Source organism: Podarcis liolepis (genome assembly GCF_965112155.1).
Source record: "Podarcis liolepis genome assembly, chromosome: 11".
NCBI classification, from domain to species: domain Eukaryota; kingdom Metazoa; phylum Chordata; class Lepidosauria; order Squamata; family Lacertidae; genus Podarcis; species Podarcis liolepis.
The window spans coordinates 33,687,174-33,708,800 of NC_139565.1; the positions used below are offsets into that span (position 1 = coordinate 33,687,174).

The window sequence follows — 21,627 nt, forward strand, 5'->3', positions numbered from 1 at the left end:
CCTTCCTGCGATCTCAAACCACTGCAGAACTTTCTGTGGAGGAAATTTAAATTCCAGAGTTGACTGAGCTGAGGTCTGTTTCAGACTGACAAACGAGGAAATGTTCACACTAAGCATTTCAAATACACTCTCCCTGGTTGGTCATAAAGCACAACTTAAAGCTACCATGAACTTCAGACTATTTCAGCGTTAAGGATTTGTTGCGGGAAGATATTTTCAGAAATATCCTTCTGCTGTAAAAACATGGGTCAAATTCTTGTATTAAAGAGGAGATTTCAGGAGACTTTTCCAGCCTATGCCAGACTACTGCAAAACTGAAATATAATGAGTGCTGGACCTAGTCCTATGCCTGAGGCTTCAACATTAACAAAACAAAAGCAAAAAAAAAGTCCCTTCAGGCTCATGGAATATTTTTAAAGCACTTGCAAATTCACAGTCTTTCGCCCAGTAGGCTTACGATGAAAGGCAATCCTGAAACATGCCAATGTTTATGTAATTATGCCTGGAAGACACTCTTGCTCTAGCTGTGAGTGAATCCAGTCAGAGCAAGATGGGGGGGAAATGGTATTTTCCTACATGTGAGGGTGAACGTAAAGGGGTAAAACCCACAACTTTTAAAACCTTCAGCTCATTTTTCATCCTGGAAATTTCCCTATTACCTTTGGACAGGCCCGAACCCATGCTGGAAGATTCGTGTTTATTCTGTAATACCACCTTTACAAATGAAGGGCAGGGAGGTAATGTTAAAAGAGTGCTGGAAAGCCCACAGCAACACTACGTAATTAACTTCTCCGTAGGGCCATTACGTTAGCCTGCTTGACCAGAAGACCCAGACACAAAAGGAAAGAAAAACATGGTGTCACCTTGAGAAAGGCTTGTTGAGTTTGTTAAGGACTCTCTCAGGTCTGCAGTGTTGGGTGTGTTAGCATTCACATGTATTACCATCACTGTACTTATTTTGTAAATGGCAGAAATGTCATATACCTTTTGAATTTCATGGCTTATGGATTCCACTGTTTACTTTTCTCTTTCTACACCAGGAAAATCTGTAACCCTCTGGATGTTTTGGGCTCCATCTACCATCAGCCCCAAACTGCATGGCAAATGGTCATGGATGATGGGAACTGTAGTCTAGCAACACCTGGAAGGCCACAGGCCTCCAATCCCATGGTTGGTGAACCTAAGGTCCCCTACATGGTGCTGAAGAACAACTGCATCATCTCTGCCCACTTGCCATACTGGCAGGGCATGAATCTTCCTTGGTTCATGGGAGTGAAGTGTTTCTCCACTGATATGATCTGAAGGACCTCATGTTTCCTGTTTTAATTCAAGCAGAACATTTCTAAAATCAATTCACATCACAATTCTATACATGCATTTAAAGGCCCATTGAATTTAGTATGTTTATTACCCAACAAAGTGGGTGCAGGATTGCAGGGATTATGGGAGTTGTAGTCCAACAATATCTGGGCACCCACAGGAGTCTCCCCTTCCCCCCCAAAAAAACCTCTACACCTGTGTAAACACACACAGAGAAGAAGAGACTTGCCAACTGAGGATAAGATTTATCTGATGAAGAGGCTTTGGTCCACAAAGTTATGTAACAATAAATTATTTTTTGTATTTTCTGTAGCAGACTAATACAGTTACCTTTCTGGAATCTGGAATAGCATCATCCAGGGACAGATTAAAGAACACAGATTAAAGAACCATATCCCAAACTTAAAACTTCATTTTTTAAACATCACTCTTGAAGTCAAATGTTGGAAACATAAGATGACAAACTAAAATCAAGCCCATAGGATTAATTTTCTACCTCGGTAAAAGAGACTACAGCAATTCCCACCCCCGCCCCCCAGTTATGACTATTTTCAGCAGGAAGGAGAAAGAAAGCAAAGCAACACAAGCAAAAGAAAATAAAAGCAAAGACAAATAATTATCCATTAATTGCCACCACCCTCCCAATAGAGGCCTGATTTGTTAGCAAATTTGCATATTTGATTCCATTGTAAGCACAGTGAAGTTAACTATAAATTTCAAACTGAACTCACCTTTCTCACAAAGAGCCCCAACGTAGCTTGGAAGACAAAGGCAAGTAAACGTATTGATGCCATCAATGCAGGTGGCTCCATTTCTGCAAGGGCTGGATTGACATTCATCAATGTCTGCCCAAGAAAATGAAACAGATATTTAGAATGAGGTATTGTCCTCACTTGCAATATAAAGGAAAGTTTACATGTATTAATAATGTAAAATAAATAATGTACATAAATTGATTTCAGATATCACAATGCATAAGGACCTAACGATTTTCTTCAACATTTGCACACAGAGTTCAGCAGCATTTACATCTCAGAATGTGCAGAACAATTCTAAACAAAATATACACACACCTGAACATTTTAAAGCATCCTGCATGACCGCTGGGTCTGTAACCTGCATCCTCGGTTTCTATCTCTCAGAACTTGTAGTAGTAGTAGTAGTAATTTATTTATACCCTGCCCATCTGGCTGGGTTTCCCTAGCCACTCTGGGCAGCTCCCAACAGAATATTAAAAACACAATAAAACATCAGTCATTAAAAAATTCCCTAAAGAGGGCTGCCTTCAGATGTCTTCTAAACGTCAGATAGTTGTTTATTTCCTTGATATCTGATGGGAGGGCATTCCACAGGGCCCTCCTGATATCTGATGAGTGCCACTACCAAGGAGGCCCTCTGCCTGGTTCCCTGTAGCCTCACTTCTTGCAGGAAGGGAACCGCCAGAAGGCCCTCGGAGGTGGACATCAGTGTCTGGGCTGAACGATGGGGGTGGAGACGCTCCTTCAGATATACTGGACCAAGGCCGTTTAGGGCTTTAAAGGTCAGCACCAACACTTTGAATTGTGCTTGGAAATGTACTGTTGAGGGAAAGAGTACTGCAGCTCATTCTCTCTCTTTTTTTAACCCTCAGAATACCTTTGTGATGTATCCCACCTACTCTAACCTGGGACCATGGAAAACTGAACTCCTATTCGGCTGCAATGGCTGCATTTCACATTATTGCGGTAGACATTGCCATCTGTTCCTACTGTCCTTGCCCTTTCATATCCTGGTGGTCATAAAAACATAATTGCAAACAGTAGGGGTTGTTTCTGGTGAAGGTTGTCCTGTGTCCCCCCAATCTATTATTGAGGTTGCTCCAACCCTCCAAAACAGATTGAGGGCACATGAGCAAGAGGAGAGGGAGGGGAAGTTCCGTTGCACAAGCAGAATTCCTTGTAAAATTGGGACAACTTCATTGGATACAAACATAGGAATCCCAGAGAAATTGGCTAATCCAAGAACAGTAGGATAACTGTTTACAGAGTCCATCATCACAAAGAGTCTTGCCATTACCACAACTGTTTTTGTCTTCATGCAATGTGACTGGCCTAACCAATCAATCAAATTAATAAATAAAAAAGCAAATTAATTAATTCATTCAGTGAATATGCTCATATATCAGCCTGCAATAATCACTCAGTTTCTTTTTAACTTCTCTTCAGCACATGTAGCAGTCTTACCTCCAATGTGCTACTAATCTGATATCTAAACTGGAAGAACTTTCAACAGGCTATTAGCAGCATTCAAACATTTGAGGCAGTTATTCTTCCTCATCCATTTATAAACACCAGATATTACCATTCATAAATATTTTTACAGGTTTTGCACGTGTATGAATTGCAGTTGATCATCCTAGTAGATCTCACAGAGATTTGCAAGTTTGTATACAAACTACCACATAAGAAAGCATACGGAATAAGGCACATTTTGCTGGTGTACTGGATACAAACTCCCATCTTCCCGTTGGCTTTTGTCCACTCAGCACAGTAAATTGGCACATGAAAATTTACTCCCATACACAAATTGCATTTGTGGATTTGACCGAAAATGGACAAAGTTGGTAAGCAAGCAAGAGTTGGCCTTGCTTGCTTACATCAGTCTGAGTCTTCTGGTACTGCAATACCATGCTCTGTTTTGCACATTGAATAATCAGATAATCAAATACCAACAAAGACTTTGCTTCTTACCTACTTCACACTGGTCACCACTGAAACCCGGCATACAAGTGCAGATGTAGAAAGTTTCACGTGGATAACAAGTTCCCCCATGCTGGCATGGATTACTCTTGCATGGCTCTTGGCCTGTAAAGTGAGTTCATTGAAAATTGCTATATTTTGCTAAAATTGCTTGTTGGGTGCTGACTCTCTTTCAGCAGAAAGACATTTCCTACTTTTCAGCTGGTTCTGTCAGATTTGCTATAGTTGCAGATTAGACAGAAACCAAAATCAATTCATCATAATATGCAGCAGTAATAGTAAATCAGCCATCATCCATGTTGGCAATGCAATCCTTACTCGCTGGTGAAAACAATTTACTTTCAGCAATATTTCATTTTCTTCAAATGACATTTTGTATTATTTTTGGCAACTGCAATATTCTACTGAGGATTTAGTTGGCATGACATGACAATTAATTATAGCCGAAAACAGTTAAAACATATGTGCACAGTGAGTGAAATATGCATTTATCTGAACGGGGTTAGTTTATGTGGAATGATTGGGTACACAGAACATGCATTCTTATACCACACGTCTTGTTTGTCATTCTGGATATTGTTTACATTCCATCAAGCCATAGTCTCATTTTGTTTCTTTATATGGTTATTGAAGTACTAACTGAATAAGAGGCCAAACCAATATGCATGTTTATACATTATTTCACATAAGATTACAAATATATAAGGCTCTTATATTATGTAAAATAGTATGCAATGAACCAATTTTGGTTCTGCATGTGATATTTGGACCAGTTCCTCATATGCATTATATCAAGATAGAACCAGGTATGATTACTTATGCTACATAAAAGTGCTTAGTGGAACTACTACAGCCATTTTCAATCATATCTATAGCCTTGCCATGGGAAGACTTCGGGGAATGTTTAAGACTATAATCTTTTACACATGTAAGCTACCAATATACAGAACCTCCATGGCAAGTCACTGTCACACATAAAACATCTTTATGACATGAAAGCAGCATCAATCAACAGGGAATCATATTTATATTTGATAATAAACACATTAAGAAGGTGTAAATCTGTCCTGTCATAAAGGAACAGATCATGCCCCCAGAGTGCCTCCTTTAATGATTTAATCACAAATACAAATAAAAAAAATCCTAAGTCTTCAAATTTATCTGTCTAGCACTATTCGTAATGCTTCCTGTCATGGTTGACAATGGGAGATCTCCACTAATGTCAAGGACTCATCCTTACATTTTAAAAACAAAACAACCACAAACTTTAAAAAGAACTTGAGACCAATAGTGTAATTTATCACAGCCATACCAAAAGTGCCACCAAGAGTACTAGGAAATCATCCATTTGTCATGTTCCCTCAACAGTGGGAGCTTATCACATGTAAAGCAGTTGTTCCAAATGCAGAAACCCACACCAACAGCAAATCCTATACATGCCTATTCAGAAGCCTCATTGGGTGGGGCTTATGCCTCTATAAGTGGGTATAGGATTTCAGCCTGAATCCCACCGTACCCCATGTACAAAAGAGTAAAATAAGAGAACTGATGCAGATTCAATGGGACAGGGAGAGAATTGCTATCCACCTCTTTAGTCAGGTGTGATTTTCTTTCATTCCAGGATTGGGATAAAATTGTGAATCCAGTCAAAATTACTATTAGTAAGACTCATTTTGTAGCCCCCTTTTGCACATAGGTATATCTGGCTGAAGACAAATATATCTGCATTATTATGACATATCAAAGTCTAATAACCTTAGAATATCTGTTAACATAAAAAGACTTGTTATTCTGTAAATATTCCAAAATTATTTCCCCATGTAACCCAAAGTTTCATGGCTCTCTCACACAATATGTCTTTTCTTCATGCAATCAGCCTTCACTGTTGCTGGACAATGAATGGGCACATGTTACATGTGAATCTGCCAAGCTTAGATACAGCCAAAAGTAATTGATGAGGGGAAAGGCACTTCTGCCAGCCATACCCACAAAAGATCCAATTCGCCTATTACATTTGTAAATGTGTCTGTGTGCTCAAAAAAGGTTGAGATTGCAAAGATTGATGAAAAATGTATTGTGAGACCTAACAGTAGTATCTTCAGAGTTTACTATATTGTATCATCAGGCCAATATTTTCATGTGAGTGAAGAACATTTCAGTAGTGGAAAATTTAACTCTTACCTGGTATCTGAACTGCTGTGCCTTCGACTGAACCCCCACCTGTGCCAATCAGGAAATCTGATCCATTAGTTACATCCAGAAGCAAAAGTGGTGGTGTTACAAGTTCAATGCTGTTTATGCCCCCTGTGGTTCTTGCCTGCTTAATATATTCGGGAGTGTTTTCAGAGCCTGGGTTTTTTGTTGCAGCATTAGAGGAAACAGTCGTTGGCTTCTTCTGCCCATCCAATGCAGTCTGGGTTTCCACAGTTGTGTCTACTGATGGAGGGGATGAAATTGGCCAAACATCGGCTTCACCATCAGTCCCAAATACTCCACCTGTTTTACTTTCATGTGGAATGGGAGACGGTGTGGTGCGTATCCATGGTAAGTCTCCATCAGCACTATTTTCATCTAACTGATTTAGCTCCTTCTCATGAGAAGTTTCTTCTTCTGAACTAGATTCTAAAATGTCAGTTCCTGGAACTATAAATGTTGTTGGCTTAGCTTCTTTTGAAAGAGACTCTCCAGGAGCAATGGTTCCTTCGACAATAATCACTTCTGTTGAACTTCCTGGCTTTTCCTTCATTTCTGTTACAGAACTAGGCACAGATTCAGTGGTCTTGCTTTCTGATACCAGTTTGGGAGAAGATGCTAATGGGAACTCGGTGCTTCCTGAAGACTCTTTCAGGGCAGGTTTGTAAGTTGCTGTGATGTCAGCACTAGCTTCTCTAAAGGTTTGTACTGGTGACAAATCATGCTTGTCATTGTCAACTGATGATGAAGTACTTGGCATTATGTCTTCAGGATACTCCGAAGCTCCATTGAGTAAATAGACAGTCACGGGCAACTTTGGAGTTTGAGTTGCAGAATGTATTTTTTCTGGATCTGTTTCTATGGATTTTGTGGCTTCCGTTTCCTTCATTCCTTTGTAGACCTCTTGGGTTGTTTCTTCAGACTTCGTTACACTTTGGGAAGCAAGTTGTACAGTAACTGTGCTTTCTTCAGATTTGTGTGTTGTCAAAGATTGCCATGGCTCAATGGGTAGGTATGGTGGCGTAGGAGCCACGAGTTTCTTTTCATCCATATCTACTTCTCCTTTTCCTGAAGAGTCTGCGGTAGAAGCAATTTCACTTTCATCAGCTATTGCTTGGTTGTCTGACAATGTTTGTAATTCAGCGTTGTCTTCTATTGTATTTTTGGAATCTGTATGTTTAGTTTCCAGCTCTAATTCTTTGTCCTTTTCATCAGTTTTGGAGCTGGTTGGCGATGACGTGGTAGATCTAACAAGAAGTGGCATAGTTGGAAGCAATGCAGCTATTTTGGGCAGCTCTTGAGTAACACCCGTTTCTGTTGTGAAAGGTGTGGCATCTCCTGAGCCCACATCATCTGATGTTGGTGTCAGATCAGATATCATGGGCTTGCTGAATATGAACTTACTGGTTACAGAACTCCCTTGACCATCTCCAAAGCCATCTGATTTTTCAACAGCTAAAGTAATTGTAGGTGTGGCAGTCTGAATTTCTGTTACAGAAGTATAAACGCTGTACATCGAGGGTCTCTCAGAGCCCACAGTTCTTTGTCCACCTATGTCTTCAATATTTGATTTCAAGTCATCAGCGTCTATAATTGTTGTTTCATCAGATATTATTCCATGCCCTACATCAATGAAGCTGGAAATATCCCCCGAATAATTCCTTTTGTCACCAGGCAGTGGGATAAGTTCCTCAAAGTCTTTTATGCTGTTTGTGGAACTTTCATCTGCAAATGTCTCTGAAAAGTCACTATCCGAGGTTGGTAGCATTTGTTTTTCTTCTCCGTGGGTGGGTGATGATACTAATTCTATTTCAGATCCATTCACTGCTTCAGCAAGGTCCACAACTTTTGAATTATTTTTGCCAGGTGTATGAGATGATGGTGTTACTATTTTTGGCAACTGGGTAGGTGATTCAGGATATTTTTCCATGGTGTCCTGCCAACCAGAACCTTCTCCAGATCCTTCGTGAATTGCTATTCTCATCATTTCAGGTTTCGAGGTGGGTTTAGGTTCTTTAGCAATTCCAAGAGTAGGCCTTCCAGGAACAGATTCAGGAACAGGAGTTGTGTCTTCATACATCACCACGTGAGAAGCTTCCTCTGAAATTCCATCAGTAGCTACCGATGTTGATAATGTTGTATTTTCCTTCTCCTGATAGCTATTTTCTAGGTTTTGAGAATTTTCAAGAATGAGTTGCTTTATAGTAGGTACTTCTGTGCCAATGACCCTAGTATCTAAGGTAGATGCACTAGGGGCTATTTTGTCTCTTCCTGCAAGCAACTCTACTGCTATAGTATATGGATATTTATTAACATTGCTGAAATCCTCATATTTTTCAGTGGGATATGTATCAGATTCTTTTATTTTTTCCTCTAAAGTACTTGCTTCTGAACTTCTAGGATGAAGAATGTCAAGACTTAATGTGCTTGCACTGACATTTAATATAGCAGAACTTATAGGCACAGTAGTAGATGGAACAGTAAAGATTGCATCTCCTGAACCTTGTTCTGAAAAAAATGGAGCATTACTGGTTGCCTTTTTTACTGGCTTGTACCCTGTAGACATGGAGGAAAGCTTGTGGCTGTCCTCAGTTGGGTAAGCATTTTGCGCCAACTGTTCTTTCTCTTCAGCTGCTGGTGAAGGGCTTACAGGTTCATCTGGAAATGTTTCAGACTCAATCGTGAGGATGTTATCATGTGAAGAGAGATTCTTTTGCACAAATTCAGTTCCAGGTGTGACATCAGTTTTTATTTCTTCTATGTATGGGATAAATGTAGAAACAATTGAAATTCCTGTCTGTCCAGTTAAAGGTTCTTTACTTTTAATGAAAGATTCTTGTGTTGCCACTCCAAAGGTCTGTACCATTTCATCTGATGTTTCAGCAGCATGTTCTTCATCAGAATTCATTTCATCTTCTAAAGGAGGGATTGTAGTAAAAGCTATTGTTTCCGATTCAGCTGGTGTTTCTCCTTCAGTGTTTGTAATTCCTGCATTCACTGAAGTGAATGTGGTGGTGTGATGACTATGTGTGTCTAACTTTGCAGGTACATCAGTAAACAGCATATATCTAGATGTCACGCTGCTACCTTTGTTTTCATTTGTTGTTTTTATAGGAGGTTCTGTAAAAGAATCTATGTCTCCAGAACCTTGTTCAATCAATGGAAATTTAGTATTTATTATTCTTTCTGTAGGACCACGAGTCACAAGTACTACACTACTTCTGTTATCTCCTGATTCCTCTCCAGAGCCCACATCCACCAGGTCAATTATCTCAGCAGAAATGGTTGGAGAAAAGTGTCCAGTGCTTTCTGGTTTGGCAGATTCCATTGTTTTGTTTATTAAAAACTCAGAACCTCTTTCTTGCAGAATAATGTTATCTTTCAATGGTGTAGGAATGCTGACAGAAAGGATTGTAGTGCTTCCACTTCCAGTTGACTCTACAGATGATGCCACACCAGATGTCTCAAACAAGTCAATTTTCTTTTCAGTCGCTGTAGAAGATGTTATCTCTTCATTGGATTCCAGAATAGACTTTTCACTAAATGGCAATTGCGTGACTGCATCCAATTCATGTTTTATAGGTCCTTGGTTATCAGTTATATCCTCTGATACTTGCACGTCAGTTTTAGTTTCCATGGCCTTTCTGTCTGATTCAGTACTTAACACTTGCATTGTGGGATCAATAATAATTGCATATTCCAAAGGTGATGAATCTGTGTTAAGAGTGTCTAGCTTCTTCACTTGTGTGTCTGTGCTTCCAGGTTGAGATCTCAATAGTAATGAACTCAATGTAGTAGCTATAGTGATAACATCTATTTTTTCAGTACCTGGGTCAATAAATGGGGAGTCAGTACTTACCACTTTGCTGGTGGGACCCCCCAAAAGAATGTCCATGCCAGGTTTCCTCCAAACATCTGTGGATCCATCCCCAGATTCTTCATCTACAGGAATTATCTTCTCTGTGGCCTCTTTAGTTTTGAGAGGTGAGGCATCTGTCACGGATACTGATTTAGTGAGAGTTATGGATTCTTGGCTCACAGATCTGACGCTATCATTACTAAACAGCAGCTTTTCTGCTTTAACAGTAGTTGAATACTCCTTGGTTGAGGAAATGGTGCTCTTATTCTCGTCCTTATCATCCCTCACTTCTTCGGCATTTTTGGTAGAGTTCAAAATCAATTTAGGAATAGTTTGGGTAGTAAGAGCTTCTACAGAACTCTGTTCAAGTGTAGAATTCATGTCTATATACAAAGATGCAGGAGGCTGGGAAGCACTAGGGCTGCTTTTTGTAGGGCTGTGTCTGCCAAGATCTGAGGAAATATCCTGAACAGGATTTTTTTCTGTTCTTGTCATTTTTATTACCGCGGTCGTAGGTTTAGCATTCTCTTGTTGAACATCTCCAGAGCCTTCTGGTATATTCAACAATCTAGGACTTCTGGTTGTTTCTATTGAACTTTCAACAGTAAGAAGTGCATCTGGTCTAACTGTTGATTTATATTCATCTTGTAGAACATTTTCAAGTGCTGTGCTGTCTTCTATGATTATGGAAGCAAACGTTGGAGCAAACGTTGTAGTAGAAAACCTTTCAGAAGCTTCTTTTGGAGGTGTTTTTACTGAGTGTGAAAAGCTGTAACTGTTTGACTCAGGCATGGTAGTAGAAGGGCCTGAATATTTTGTATTAATTACAGAGAAAATGCCAGGATGTTTGCTTAAGATTTGATGAAAACCTGTTTCAATTTGTGTTGATTTCTCTGTAGTGTCTGATAAAGGCTGGCCATGTAGAGATGTTATTTCAAGGATTGTATCTGTAGTAGAAACTTCAGAATCGCCACTAAAGGCCAGTTCCGTCATGATAGATTCTGCCGTTAGCTTCTGCGTAGTGGTTTCTCCTATAATTTCAGCAGATTCATTTGGCTGCATTGTGGCAGAGATCTCATTTTCAGACACTATGTTAGTATCATTGATGTGTGAAAACGTTACGTTTTTGGAATGTGGTAAACTTTCAATCTGGTCACTCCTTGCTTCTTCCGCATTTCTATCTTTAGGTGCTGTCGTCACCTGTTGCTTTCCATTGATAAACTGCAAAGCCGGTGGAGTTGTGACATCAGTAGTATTCTCGCAGTCTTCTTCGTCATCATCTTCTCCAAGATTGTATATTTCTGGGTAGAATAAAGGGTCCAAAATTAAAAGTTCTGCAGATTCCTCATCCGGCGTTGCTGTGCAGGGTTCATCTTGTGTTGAATCAGTATCTGTAGGGGGCTCGTCTATTTCATGATAACCAAATAAATCCCAAACTTCATGCACTGGATCTGCAAAGAAAGAGAGCTTTTAATAATATTTTTAGCAACTGGCTTGACATGGGCATCAACTGTCACAGTAAAACCAAATGCACTGAAAGGAAAAATAGATCAAATGCTCCCATGTGCTTCCATTAGTATCCAGCTATTTAAACACTCCTAATATTTCACTACCATGTTGTTGTTGTTTTTGTTGTACTGAGTCGTCCCTCCCCAAGTTTTGTGATAACATGAAATGAAACGAAATAAATATTTCAAAGTGCTTATTTAAACAGAGATACTATAGTCTACGAAGAAAGAGAAAATTGTCAACTATTAGGTGAATAAAGTATCGATGATATCACACACATAACTACATGCCACTGCAGTATGTTCTATAATAAACTAATCTTCCTTAGAAAGTTAGAAAAGAAAATTTAGAGTTTAAATATAGACAGCTTAGTAAAAATTAACAAATCAATTAGGTCTTCAAATAGTTCAGCATCAGTGTTTGAAGGGCATGGCCTTCTAGTGGCAGTACAGCATTCACTGGGAGAAGGATATAGCAAGGTGATAGAAAGATTTGAGACACTCTATCAGAAGCTATGGAGGGAAAGGAGATTGACAGTATCTGGGACATCTTGGAGACTATGAAGAGGTCCAGGGTGACTCTGTGAGCGATGATAGCATCTAGATATGTTTGGTCGGGATATGAAGCCAGTGGGTAGGTATGACTGCATTGAGAGCAAGATGGATGTGGGGAAAAGGACTTGCTATCTGGAGGTTCCTTTAATGAACTGACCAAGGTCACGGCTAACTGCCCTTGCTTTGCACACAACCTGCTTTATGGGCTAATGAAACTGAAGTAAAGGTATTACAAGCTATTTTAACATCAGGATTATTTTAGGGCACACCATTTTTTAATTACAGAGATGAAAGATAGAGACCTTTTCTCTAGTTTTGTCTCTCCAGCATTTTTTAATAAAATGAAAGTCTGGAGAGCTTTTATTGTAACTGAGAGGCCTGTAATACAAGGGAAGAAGCCCAAACCCTTCATACTGACTATAATTTTCACTCTGCCCTGAGATCTATTCAGGCATATCCAAATACAGCTAAAGTTCCCAGAACTGCTTTACCCCATGATAGTAGTTTCTTGGAAAAGCAGAAGACTGTGGAGTTGTCTTCATATACTGCAGTAAACCAACCAATCCCCCGAGGCTATTGAAAGCAATGGCAGCAAAACAAACTACCATGATGAGAAAAACTCAGGAATAATTTCCCCCCTTACCTAAACAATACCATCTTCAGTAATTCTGAAACTTTTTGTTTGTTTGTTAAACTCTCTGCTGCTGTAGTTCAAAACATTTAACCAATCAATTCAAAATTATAAACTGAAAAACTGGCCCCTCTACTGTGGGGCAGTAATGAGACTAAAAAAAATCTGGCCATTGGGTTACTTTTCTCACCTGGGAGACACATAGATTACTGGTTTAGTATAATTCATTTATAGTAGGTAATAACCCTGATGAAAAGCATCTGTTTTAGGCACCCAGAGAAGACATAAACATATATACATGTAGCCAACAACAGCCTACATCAAGTCTGCATTGATCTCCTTAAGCTTTAAAACATATAATACACACAAAAGAAACAATTTATAGAGATGCAATGCTCCAACATGATTCTGCTACAGATTTAGCATATTTAGATGATTTTAAAACCAGGTTCTCTTCTAAAACATTGAACAGTTGTTCACAACCTAACAGTTCCCCTGGGTGGATGGAATGGTATTGTATAGCATGGAGTTCTATAATATTACATTAAATACCTTCTTCATGCTACAGTTTTTGTAATTTGGCTGTGATCATCAGCTTTTCAGTCCTCATAGGTATTTGCCTTATGAACAGAGCTTGAATCTGTACCTTTTCTTTTACCTTTTTTCATTTTCTTTTGCTCCTGTCAGAGCACACATTACATCACCTAGGGTCCAGTTTCACTGCAGTTCTCTCCATTTGGACTCTCACTGCTTTGATCAACCTCTCCCCCTATAAAATGTATGACCACTGGAAATCTAGCAATCTGGTAGAGGGTTGGGGGACACCATCTCCCCACCACCACCACACACACACCCCTCCCTCTCCCTCACCTGGCTTGAGAGGGGCGGTTGTCAATAATTTTCAGTAGTCTCAGTTCTTCCCCAGATGAAGAGATCAGAAAGGCATGCAAGCCATCTAAAGGGTGTGTATCCATTCAGCTCTCATTTAGGGGATATGGAAGACTAAATTATGCTTCAGGATAATCCTGTCCTTCTAAGCTGGGCAACAACATAGATGAGGAATGGTCAGCAATTGCGGAACGATCAAGGTTTAGATAGTTTATATGGATAGCATCAGAGGGACGCAGGTGGCGCTGTGGGTTAAACCACAGAGGCTAGGGCTTGCCAATCAGAAGGTCGGCAATTCGAACCCCCACAATGGGGTGAGCTCCCATTGCTCGGTCCCAGCTCCTGCCAACCTAGCAGTTCAAAAGCACGTCAAAGTGCAAGTAGATAAATAGGTACCACTCCAGTGGGAAGGTAAACAGCATTTCCGTGCACTGCTCTGGTTCACCAGAAAGCGGCTTAGTCATGCTGGCCACATGACCCGGAAGCTGTACGCTGACTTCTTCGGCCAGTAAAGCAAGATGAGCACCACAATGCCAGAGTCATTCGCAACTGGACCTAACGGTCAGGGGTCCCTTTACCTTTATGGGTAGCATCAGCTTCAACTGGATGAAGATCTTTTGAGAACTGTTGGTTCTCAACTGTGCCAATTTTGGTCCTTGGCTTTAGCTTTCTATTGACTACACTATTTTCTTGACCTGCCATAGCTCTCTATAACCTTCCAGCTTTTACCTAGTAGAACTCAGGGTATTGCACATGATAAGAAGCTATATCACTAGACTATGGACCTTGCTGACCCTGCCACTGCTGACTTGTCAGTGATATTGTCAACTTGCCAGGAGGGGCATGATTATGCCAAAGCATCGTTTAGTCTTCCAAATTTAATGAATAATTGCTGTATGAATGCAGCCTTCAAATATCAATGATGAATTTCTGATCCCTCCATCTGGGGAAGAACTGAAACCCCTGAAAGTTGCTAACAGTTTTACTCCCTCTGGCAAGATGGAATTTGGAATTTGCCCAATGTCAGCAAGTTAGTTGTGGGGGGGGGGGGAAACATAGCTACCACTACATACACTTAAGTTAAACAAACCAAGCTATGCAAAAATTATTAACTTTTTTATTCTATTCTCCCCTCTCAGACTTATTTGTAAGCAGGCTGGCCAAAGTCAGAGTAAAAGTCAGTGTTTTTTGAAGTCCTGTTCACAATGTTTCCTAGCTGATGTATCCTTGTCAAAGCACTGTTATCTTTGGCTGTGGTTTAAAAGTTTAAGGAATATATTGCTGAACATTTTTCTGTTGATTCAGTCTTTCACACAAACACATTTAATCAAAGTACACTTTTTGTCCTCTCTTCAACAATTAAAAGAGAGATTTGGGGAAAAGAGAGATTTTGCAGCAGTAAGCCCTTCTTCTTCTTTTTAAGGACACATGGAACTTGTATAAAGCTATAAATTATTAGTCAACTCAGTTTCTTGAAGGCAGTGCTAAAGAAGAACTTATTTATTGTACAATTGGCTTGAAATGAGTTTAAAGTCAAGCAAGTTGGGTGGTCAGTCTTGGTATTGGAGTTTTTAGATTCAGTTACAGAACTGGTTTACAGCATTGCCTGTATTCCAGTAGAAAAGCATGGAAAAGCAGGTGAATGTTTTAATTAGCAGAATCTTCTCAAGTTCCAATTCTTGTCTGAAGGGCCCCATTTCAGACTGTCAGAATTGTTGGCTGAGACCAGAAACATCTGTGCAGAGTGGATGTTGCCAGAGGGAGCATCCTCACATTCTCCACTCTGGCTTCATCACAGCTTTGCAAATGCTTCTTCCAAGCTCAGAAAAGTCATTCATTCATTTCAGTTTAATGCATCTTCTGGCTCAGTGGTACACTGGCTCTTTAATCATATTTTGTTGACCTCCAATGTTTTAAATTAGCACCTCAGCAATATCCTCACTTCTGTCTAAATTATAATCTTATGCCATGTCAGCACTCTCAATTTTATTTTTCCAAAACAAGAAATGCAAAGCTTTTCACACCTGTCCTCCTTATACTGACAAATCTGGGTAGTTCTATTTGCACATGTGCAGTTCACACTTATCCGGGCCACTTACACACAGGTAGATGTGAACGAGCCACCATTTATACTGCATATCGCCAGAATTTGTGCGGAAATGAAACAGCTGGAAACAACTGGGAAAATGCACAATACAAGAGATGCAAGATGAACATAGAACCATTAATAGAATTGCTTCTTTTCTACCTTACGTATGTCAAGATTTTTCTTAGAAATTCCAGGAGATATATATTTATGAGGACAAATATGATGGACATTGAGTGCACAGGTGAACACTTTTGAACATGGGACAGGTTACTTTGGTCTGGGGTTATTTATACCAGCAGAGGTTAAGAATAATCTCTTCCTTATTTACTAAAGAGACCATTTATGGTAAGGACAATTATGTATACTATTGATAAGCTGCTTTCAGATAATATTACTGGTAGAACATTCAAAGAAGTAACCCTAGATCTCAAGGGAAATGGGGGGGGGGTGTTTTACTGTCACTTTCAGAGGGGTGGTGGTGGTTCTTGTTATAGAATTTAGCATTTCTTCCGCTTTCTTATGTCTTCCATTTCTGTTTAAAATTCATCATAGCCTTGTTTTTTATTATTCACTCATCTGTTGGCTGTAGATTTTCAATATGACTGTTAATATGGTTTTGGATTGTGCAGAATGGTTGCAATAAACTTAATATATATTTTAGGGCAGTTCTAAGAAAGTTTAAATTAATGCCACACGTCCTAAATGTTGACAATGGCAGTGCTATTTCTTTCTGCAGCTTTAGTTAATATTCAGCTGTCCAAGACTTTTATTTTTAGACTATAGTTGAAATCCTCAAACCGCTTACTCTGAATTGCAGTCAGTATAACTGCACTGGAGAAAGTGGCCTGAAGTAGCAGCTTATGGTGATTAAGTGAAAGATGTGTCATATATAAAAGTAAGTTATAAAACTATAAAGACAGCATTTTTTAAAGATTGTTCTGTCTCTGAATCTGCATGCATGTATACTGTGCAATTATTAGTACATGTAGTACAATTTTCAAAGACAAAAATTGCATTTCCATTGAAAATCACCAAGAGAGATTGATTTGCCATGCACTCGTCAGGTACTACAAAACTTCAGTTCTGAGAGTGGAAGAACCTTACAAGTTCCTATTCAATATTAGTTACAGGTAGGTAGCCGCGCTGGCCTGCCGTACTCGAAACAAAATAAAAAAATTCCGTCCAGTAGCACCTTAGAGACCAACTAAGTCTGTTATTGGTATGAGCTTCCGTGTGCTACTGGAAGGAATTTTTTTATTTTGTTTCTATTCAATATTAGTTTGGAATAGCTGTATTTCCCCCCTGGCTATGTGAGCATATTCCAAAGGGGCATCAAGTAAGGCCCAATTTCAATATTGACTATCCGAGCCTGCCACAGTCTGCACAAAATAAACTGAACCTTATGCAGAATAACTTTAGTCAAAGGGGAAGAGGCCCAATCCAAGCTGAGAAGACTATGGGAAAGTGTAACAAAGCTTGATCCAACTTGCCGTCTAGCTGGGTCCAAAGAGGAAACAATAACTGCACAATTAGGTATGTCCCTCCTTGAATTCTACAGCAAGTTCTGCCTGACCAGACTCTGAAAACCACCATCAAAACCCATTAAGGGGGGGGGGAAGGCTATTCACATAAATGTTGCTAATATAAAAGAGGACCTTTTCATACGTATGGGCACAAAGTAACTGACGGTTTCTTTGTTCTTAACTGCGCTGTGCTCAACCGAGCATTGACAATGATCAAGCATGACACTGTATTACTTTATTTTAGCCAGTGCCTAATTCTTTAACCACCTAAGCAGTTAATGAATGTGTCTTTAATCAGGGGTATACTGATTTGCCAAAAGAAAGACCTTGATTCTAGCATGCTCTCCTTAACTTAACCTGGTATTTTAAACAATCATTAAGTTACAGGATAAACCAAGGAATTTGTTAATGTTTATTCTCCCTTACTAAATGAATACTTCCACCTTGCCTTTTTTAGTCATGGGAATGATCCCATAACTTAATCCCATGTCTAAAAATGTAACCTTGGAAGAGTTTGCCCCAAAACTATATAGGTTTGCTGTGTGTCAGGCTTGGCAATAGCAGTGTCTTTCTTGGAAGTCCCCTCTTCCATAAACTGTTCCTAGCTTATGGTTTTAAGATCTGGCTTAACGAAGAAATCTCATAGTATTTCTTAGCATTAAACACACAATCCTATTCCGAATCATTATTTATTCACTAATATCAATATGCCAAAACATGTTTTCTTATGCTGCCTTCAATCAAGGAATTTTGCCCTTTTTGGCAAGAAAACTGTGAACACAGATGCACACCCACTCTCTCACACATTCTATGTGGGTATTATACCAAAACTATCTTTCCACTCTGGCAGCCTGCACACACCACTAAAAAATGAGGAAATTGAGGTTCTGGTGAGCTCAGCATCTTTTATATGGCATTAAATCTTGCCCTAAAAAAATCCTTTAATACTCTTTACAGTTCAGCATTGCATACAGGACTGGTAGGGTGAGATAAATACAAAAATGCATCCTTCAGTGAAGTGGTAGGATTACTGGGATAATGAAGCTTTAAGGATAAGTGAACTCAATAACAGGTCTCAAACCTTTACTCAGGTTTATCACTCCAGCCCATGGATTCCTCCCTCTGCTTGAACAAATTGGTTAGTGAAGACTCCTACATCATGTCTCCCTAATGGTTAATCATCTCCCAAGCAGGATTCAACATTCACTGACCAGCAGCACAAGGGTGAGAATAATGGTGGAAGAAAATGAAAACCCATGCAACAATTACGCTAGCAGAAGCTTCTTGTGCAGCCAGTTGTGCAAATTATTGTCACTGTCCATTTTCCAGGAAGAGGGTCACAGAAAAACCAAAGTCTAAATACCATAGTTCTTGTGGCTGGTTGTGCAACTATCCACAAATATCCTGGCTTCCTGCACTTTCTCTCACGCAAGCCATTCTGCTAGGGCCGCTAAGGGACTTTAACTTGGTGCTACAATGAACTCCTCCCTAAATGCTTACATGGCAGAAGTCAAAATGGCATTCAGGAGCATCAGCATCCTGATACTTAGGAATGCCCAAGTGAGCACAATCAGTTACTTATATATGTGCTGAAGACTGAAGTAGAAAGGTCAAGTAAGCCTTCTCAAAGCTAAAACACGTTGCACTTTACTGGCAGCGTTAATGGAGAATCCTGAACAGCTGGCTATGTGCTGAACTCAGAGGAAGGAAGTAGTCAGAAATGTATCCTTTCTTCAGCGAATACCTGTTGTTAATATCTCACTGGAGTCAAGGATATGGTAAATGTTAATAATACTTTAAAAATGTATTCATCATGTGTTGTTCAGGAAAACACTGCTGTCAACTTTACTGTGTGAGATTTATGCAGAATAAGACTATTCTATGTACCCTTGCTCAGGTGTAATTCTCCCAAGAGAACTTGCATCTGACAAATATTGTATAGGACTGGGCTTGAAATCAGCTCATTTCCTGATTAATCTGTCAAGATAAAAAATTGCACGGTGGAAAAAATATATTTATTTCATACTACCACCATTTTAATTTGAAATGAAGGGGGGACCAAGTTAAAATTGAGAGTAATGAAACATTCTTTCTCACTCTGGACTGTTTACATGTGGCTTTCCATGTGAAACTGAGGTAATGAAATTACCCACAAGCACTTTACTACCTTTAATATGCACGCATAAATTGGGCCTGACTTTTTAAAAAGCATTTATCAAAAGAACATGGTATCTCATCTAACATAGGTACTGAAAAAATGTCTGTGCTGCTAGTTCTCTAACAGTTATTCTCATATTTCCCCCCCCCCAAAAAAAAATGGGTGCCTAAAAATAGCATAATGCGACTAAGGATAACATTCTTGCAGGATTAACACTGCTATATAACCTAGTAAACGCCATGAAAAGAACAAGGGATCTGCCGAGGACAGTTTATTTGATCAACTGTGATTCTGACTGCTGGCTGTGTGTCCAATGGCCTTGTAAAGGTAACATTTGAATTTTGTTTTAAACGACTAAGAAGATACTTGGAACACTCAATGCCAAAAAAGTCATAACATAACTGTGATTCCCCATTGTATTCACATATATGGGATGTAGATCTGAATTCCTATATTGTTTGATGCCCAGAAGCATTATTAGGAAAATGATTTTTCTTGTCTAAATTATGCCAGTAAAGCTGAATGAATGAGTAAACCAACATTTGGATTCACAGCAGATAATAATCATGGACCTCACTAAATATTCGGTTGTAACTGCTTATGTCACAGTAATACACATTTATTCTAGATCTGTGACTCCATATGACCCATTCCCCCCTACCTAACCCCATAAATCATTGGGCATAGAGTACATTTTTTCATTTAGTAGGAGAGAGATAATGACCCACCAGCTTAGTTCCTAATATTTACTTCTCTAAATATAGGTCCTGTAAAAGTGGGTCACTGACTAGAACAGAACAGTCTTACTTCTCTTATTTCAAAAACGTTCCTGTAAAATATTTATTAGCTACATAGAGCAGTAATTTGTTTCCAGAAACTTGAACCCAAAATAAGTGATGTTACCTTTGCTTTGTAACTTTATTATGATGTTCTGCTGATTTTCCAAAAAGGGCAAGGCTAGATTAGAAAAAGGAGATGATGTTCCCACATTCACTCAGCCACTTCCCAATGAAACAACATAATAAACTTACAATGACAAATTAAGTCGTGACAACCCATTTCACCAAGGATCTCTTCATATGCCACCCCGTGGTTTCTTCCTGCAATGCTTAGCCGATGTCAGAAGCCTTACGCCACATAAGAAAAACAAATACTGTAGCTCAGCATCACCCTCCAGAAACTGGAAAGGAGTGCAGTGTGGTGCAGCTTCTCTGCAAGAATATAATGGGGGGCTTTGACAAAATCCTTACTGAAATCAAGATACACTACGTCCACAGCATTCCCCTGATCCACCAAGCTTGTAACTCTATCAAAAAAAGAAATGAAATTCATCCAGCATTACTTGTTTTTGAGAAACCCATGCTGGGTCTTAGTAATCACAGCATCCTTTTCTAAGTGCTCACAGACTGACTGTTTATCCTTTCTGTCAACCTGATGGTGATTTCAGGAGTGACAGACCTGGCAAAAGGGGAAGAGATTAAAATATGTGTGTATAGGAGATCCTATAAAGCTATGGTTTTCCCACTAGTGATGTATGGAAGTGAGAGCTGGACCATAAAGAAGGCTGATCACTGAAGAATTGTTGCTTTTGAATTATGGTGCTGGAGGAGACTCTTGAGAGTCCCATGGACTGCAAGAAGATCAAACCAATCCATTCTTAAGGAAATCAGCCCTGTGTGCTCACTGAGTGGAAGGACAGATCGTGAAGCTGAGGTTCCAATACTTTGGCCACTTCATGAGAAGAGAAGACTCCCTGGAAAAGACCCTGATGTTGGGAAAGATTGAGGGCACAAGGAGAAGGGGACGACAGAGGACGAGATGGTTGGACAGTGTTCTCAAAGCTACCAGCATGAGTTTGACCAAACTGCGGGAGGAAGTGGAAGACAGGAGTGCCTGGCGTGCTCTGGTCCATGGGGTCACGAAGAGTCAGACACGACTAAACAACAAATTCAGCTTAACTTGGTGGGGTTATTCATAGATGATGGATCTGTCTCTTTGAGAGGAGTGTTTTCATTTTACTATTTCTACTGCAGTGTTAATGTGCCAAAAATGGCTCTTACACTAATCACGCCTGATAAAGTACTGGACATTCCCTGCAATTTTAGCGCTTTCATGAGACTGGATGTGTTGAAATAGGGAGAAAGCGCTCAAAGTAGTATGCTATT

General features: G+C 39.6%; 1 protein-coding gene across 5 annotated transcripts in view; it reads right to left on the bottom strand.

The window, feature by feature from the left end:
• VCAN (versican) overlaps positions 1–21,627 on the bottom strand; it is a 136,618-nt gene that overhangs the window by 36,416 nt on the left and 78,575 nt on the right. For 3 of the 5 annotated variants that reach the window (XM_083465111.1, XM_083465109.1, XM_083465110.1), the window contains exons 8-10: positions 6,240–11,561; positions 4,050–4,163; positions 2,052–2,165 (exon numbers count right to left, since the gene is read on the bottom strand). In XM_083465111.1, the coding sequence (XP_083321237.1) occupies positions 2,052–2,165; positions 4,050–4,163; positions 6,240–11,561 (5,550 nt within the window). The remainder of the gene's footprint in view (positions 1–2,051; positions 2,166–4,049; positions 4,164–6,239; positions 11,562–21,627) is intronic. The other 2 variants (XM_083465112.1, XM_083465113.1) reach the window with 1 other exon arrangement.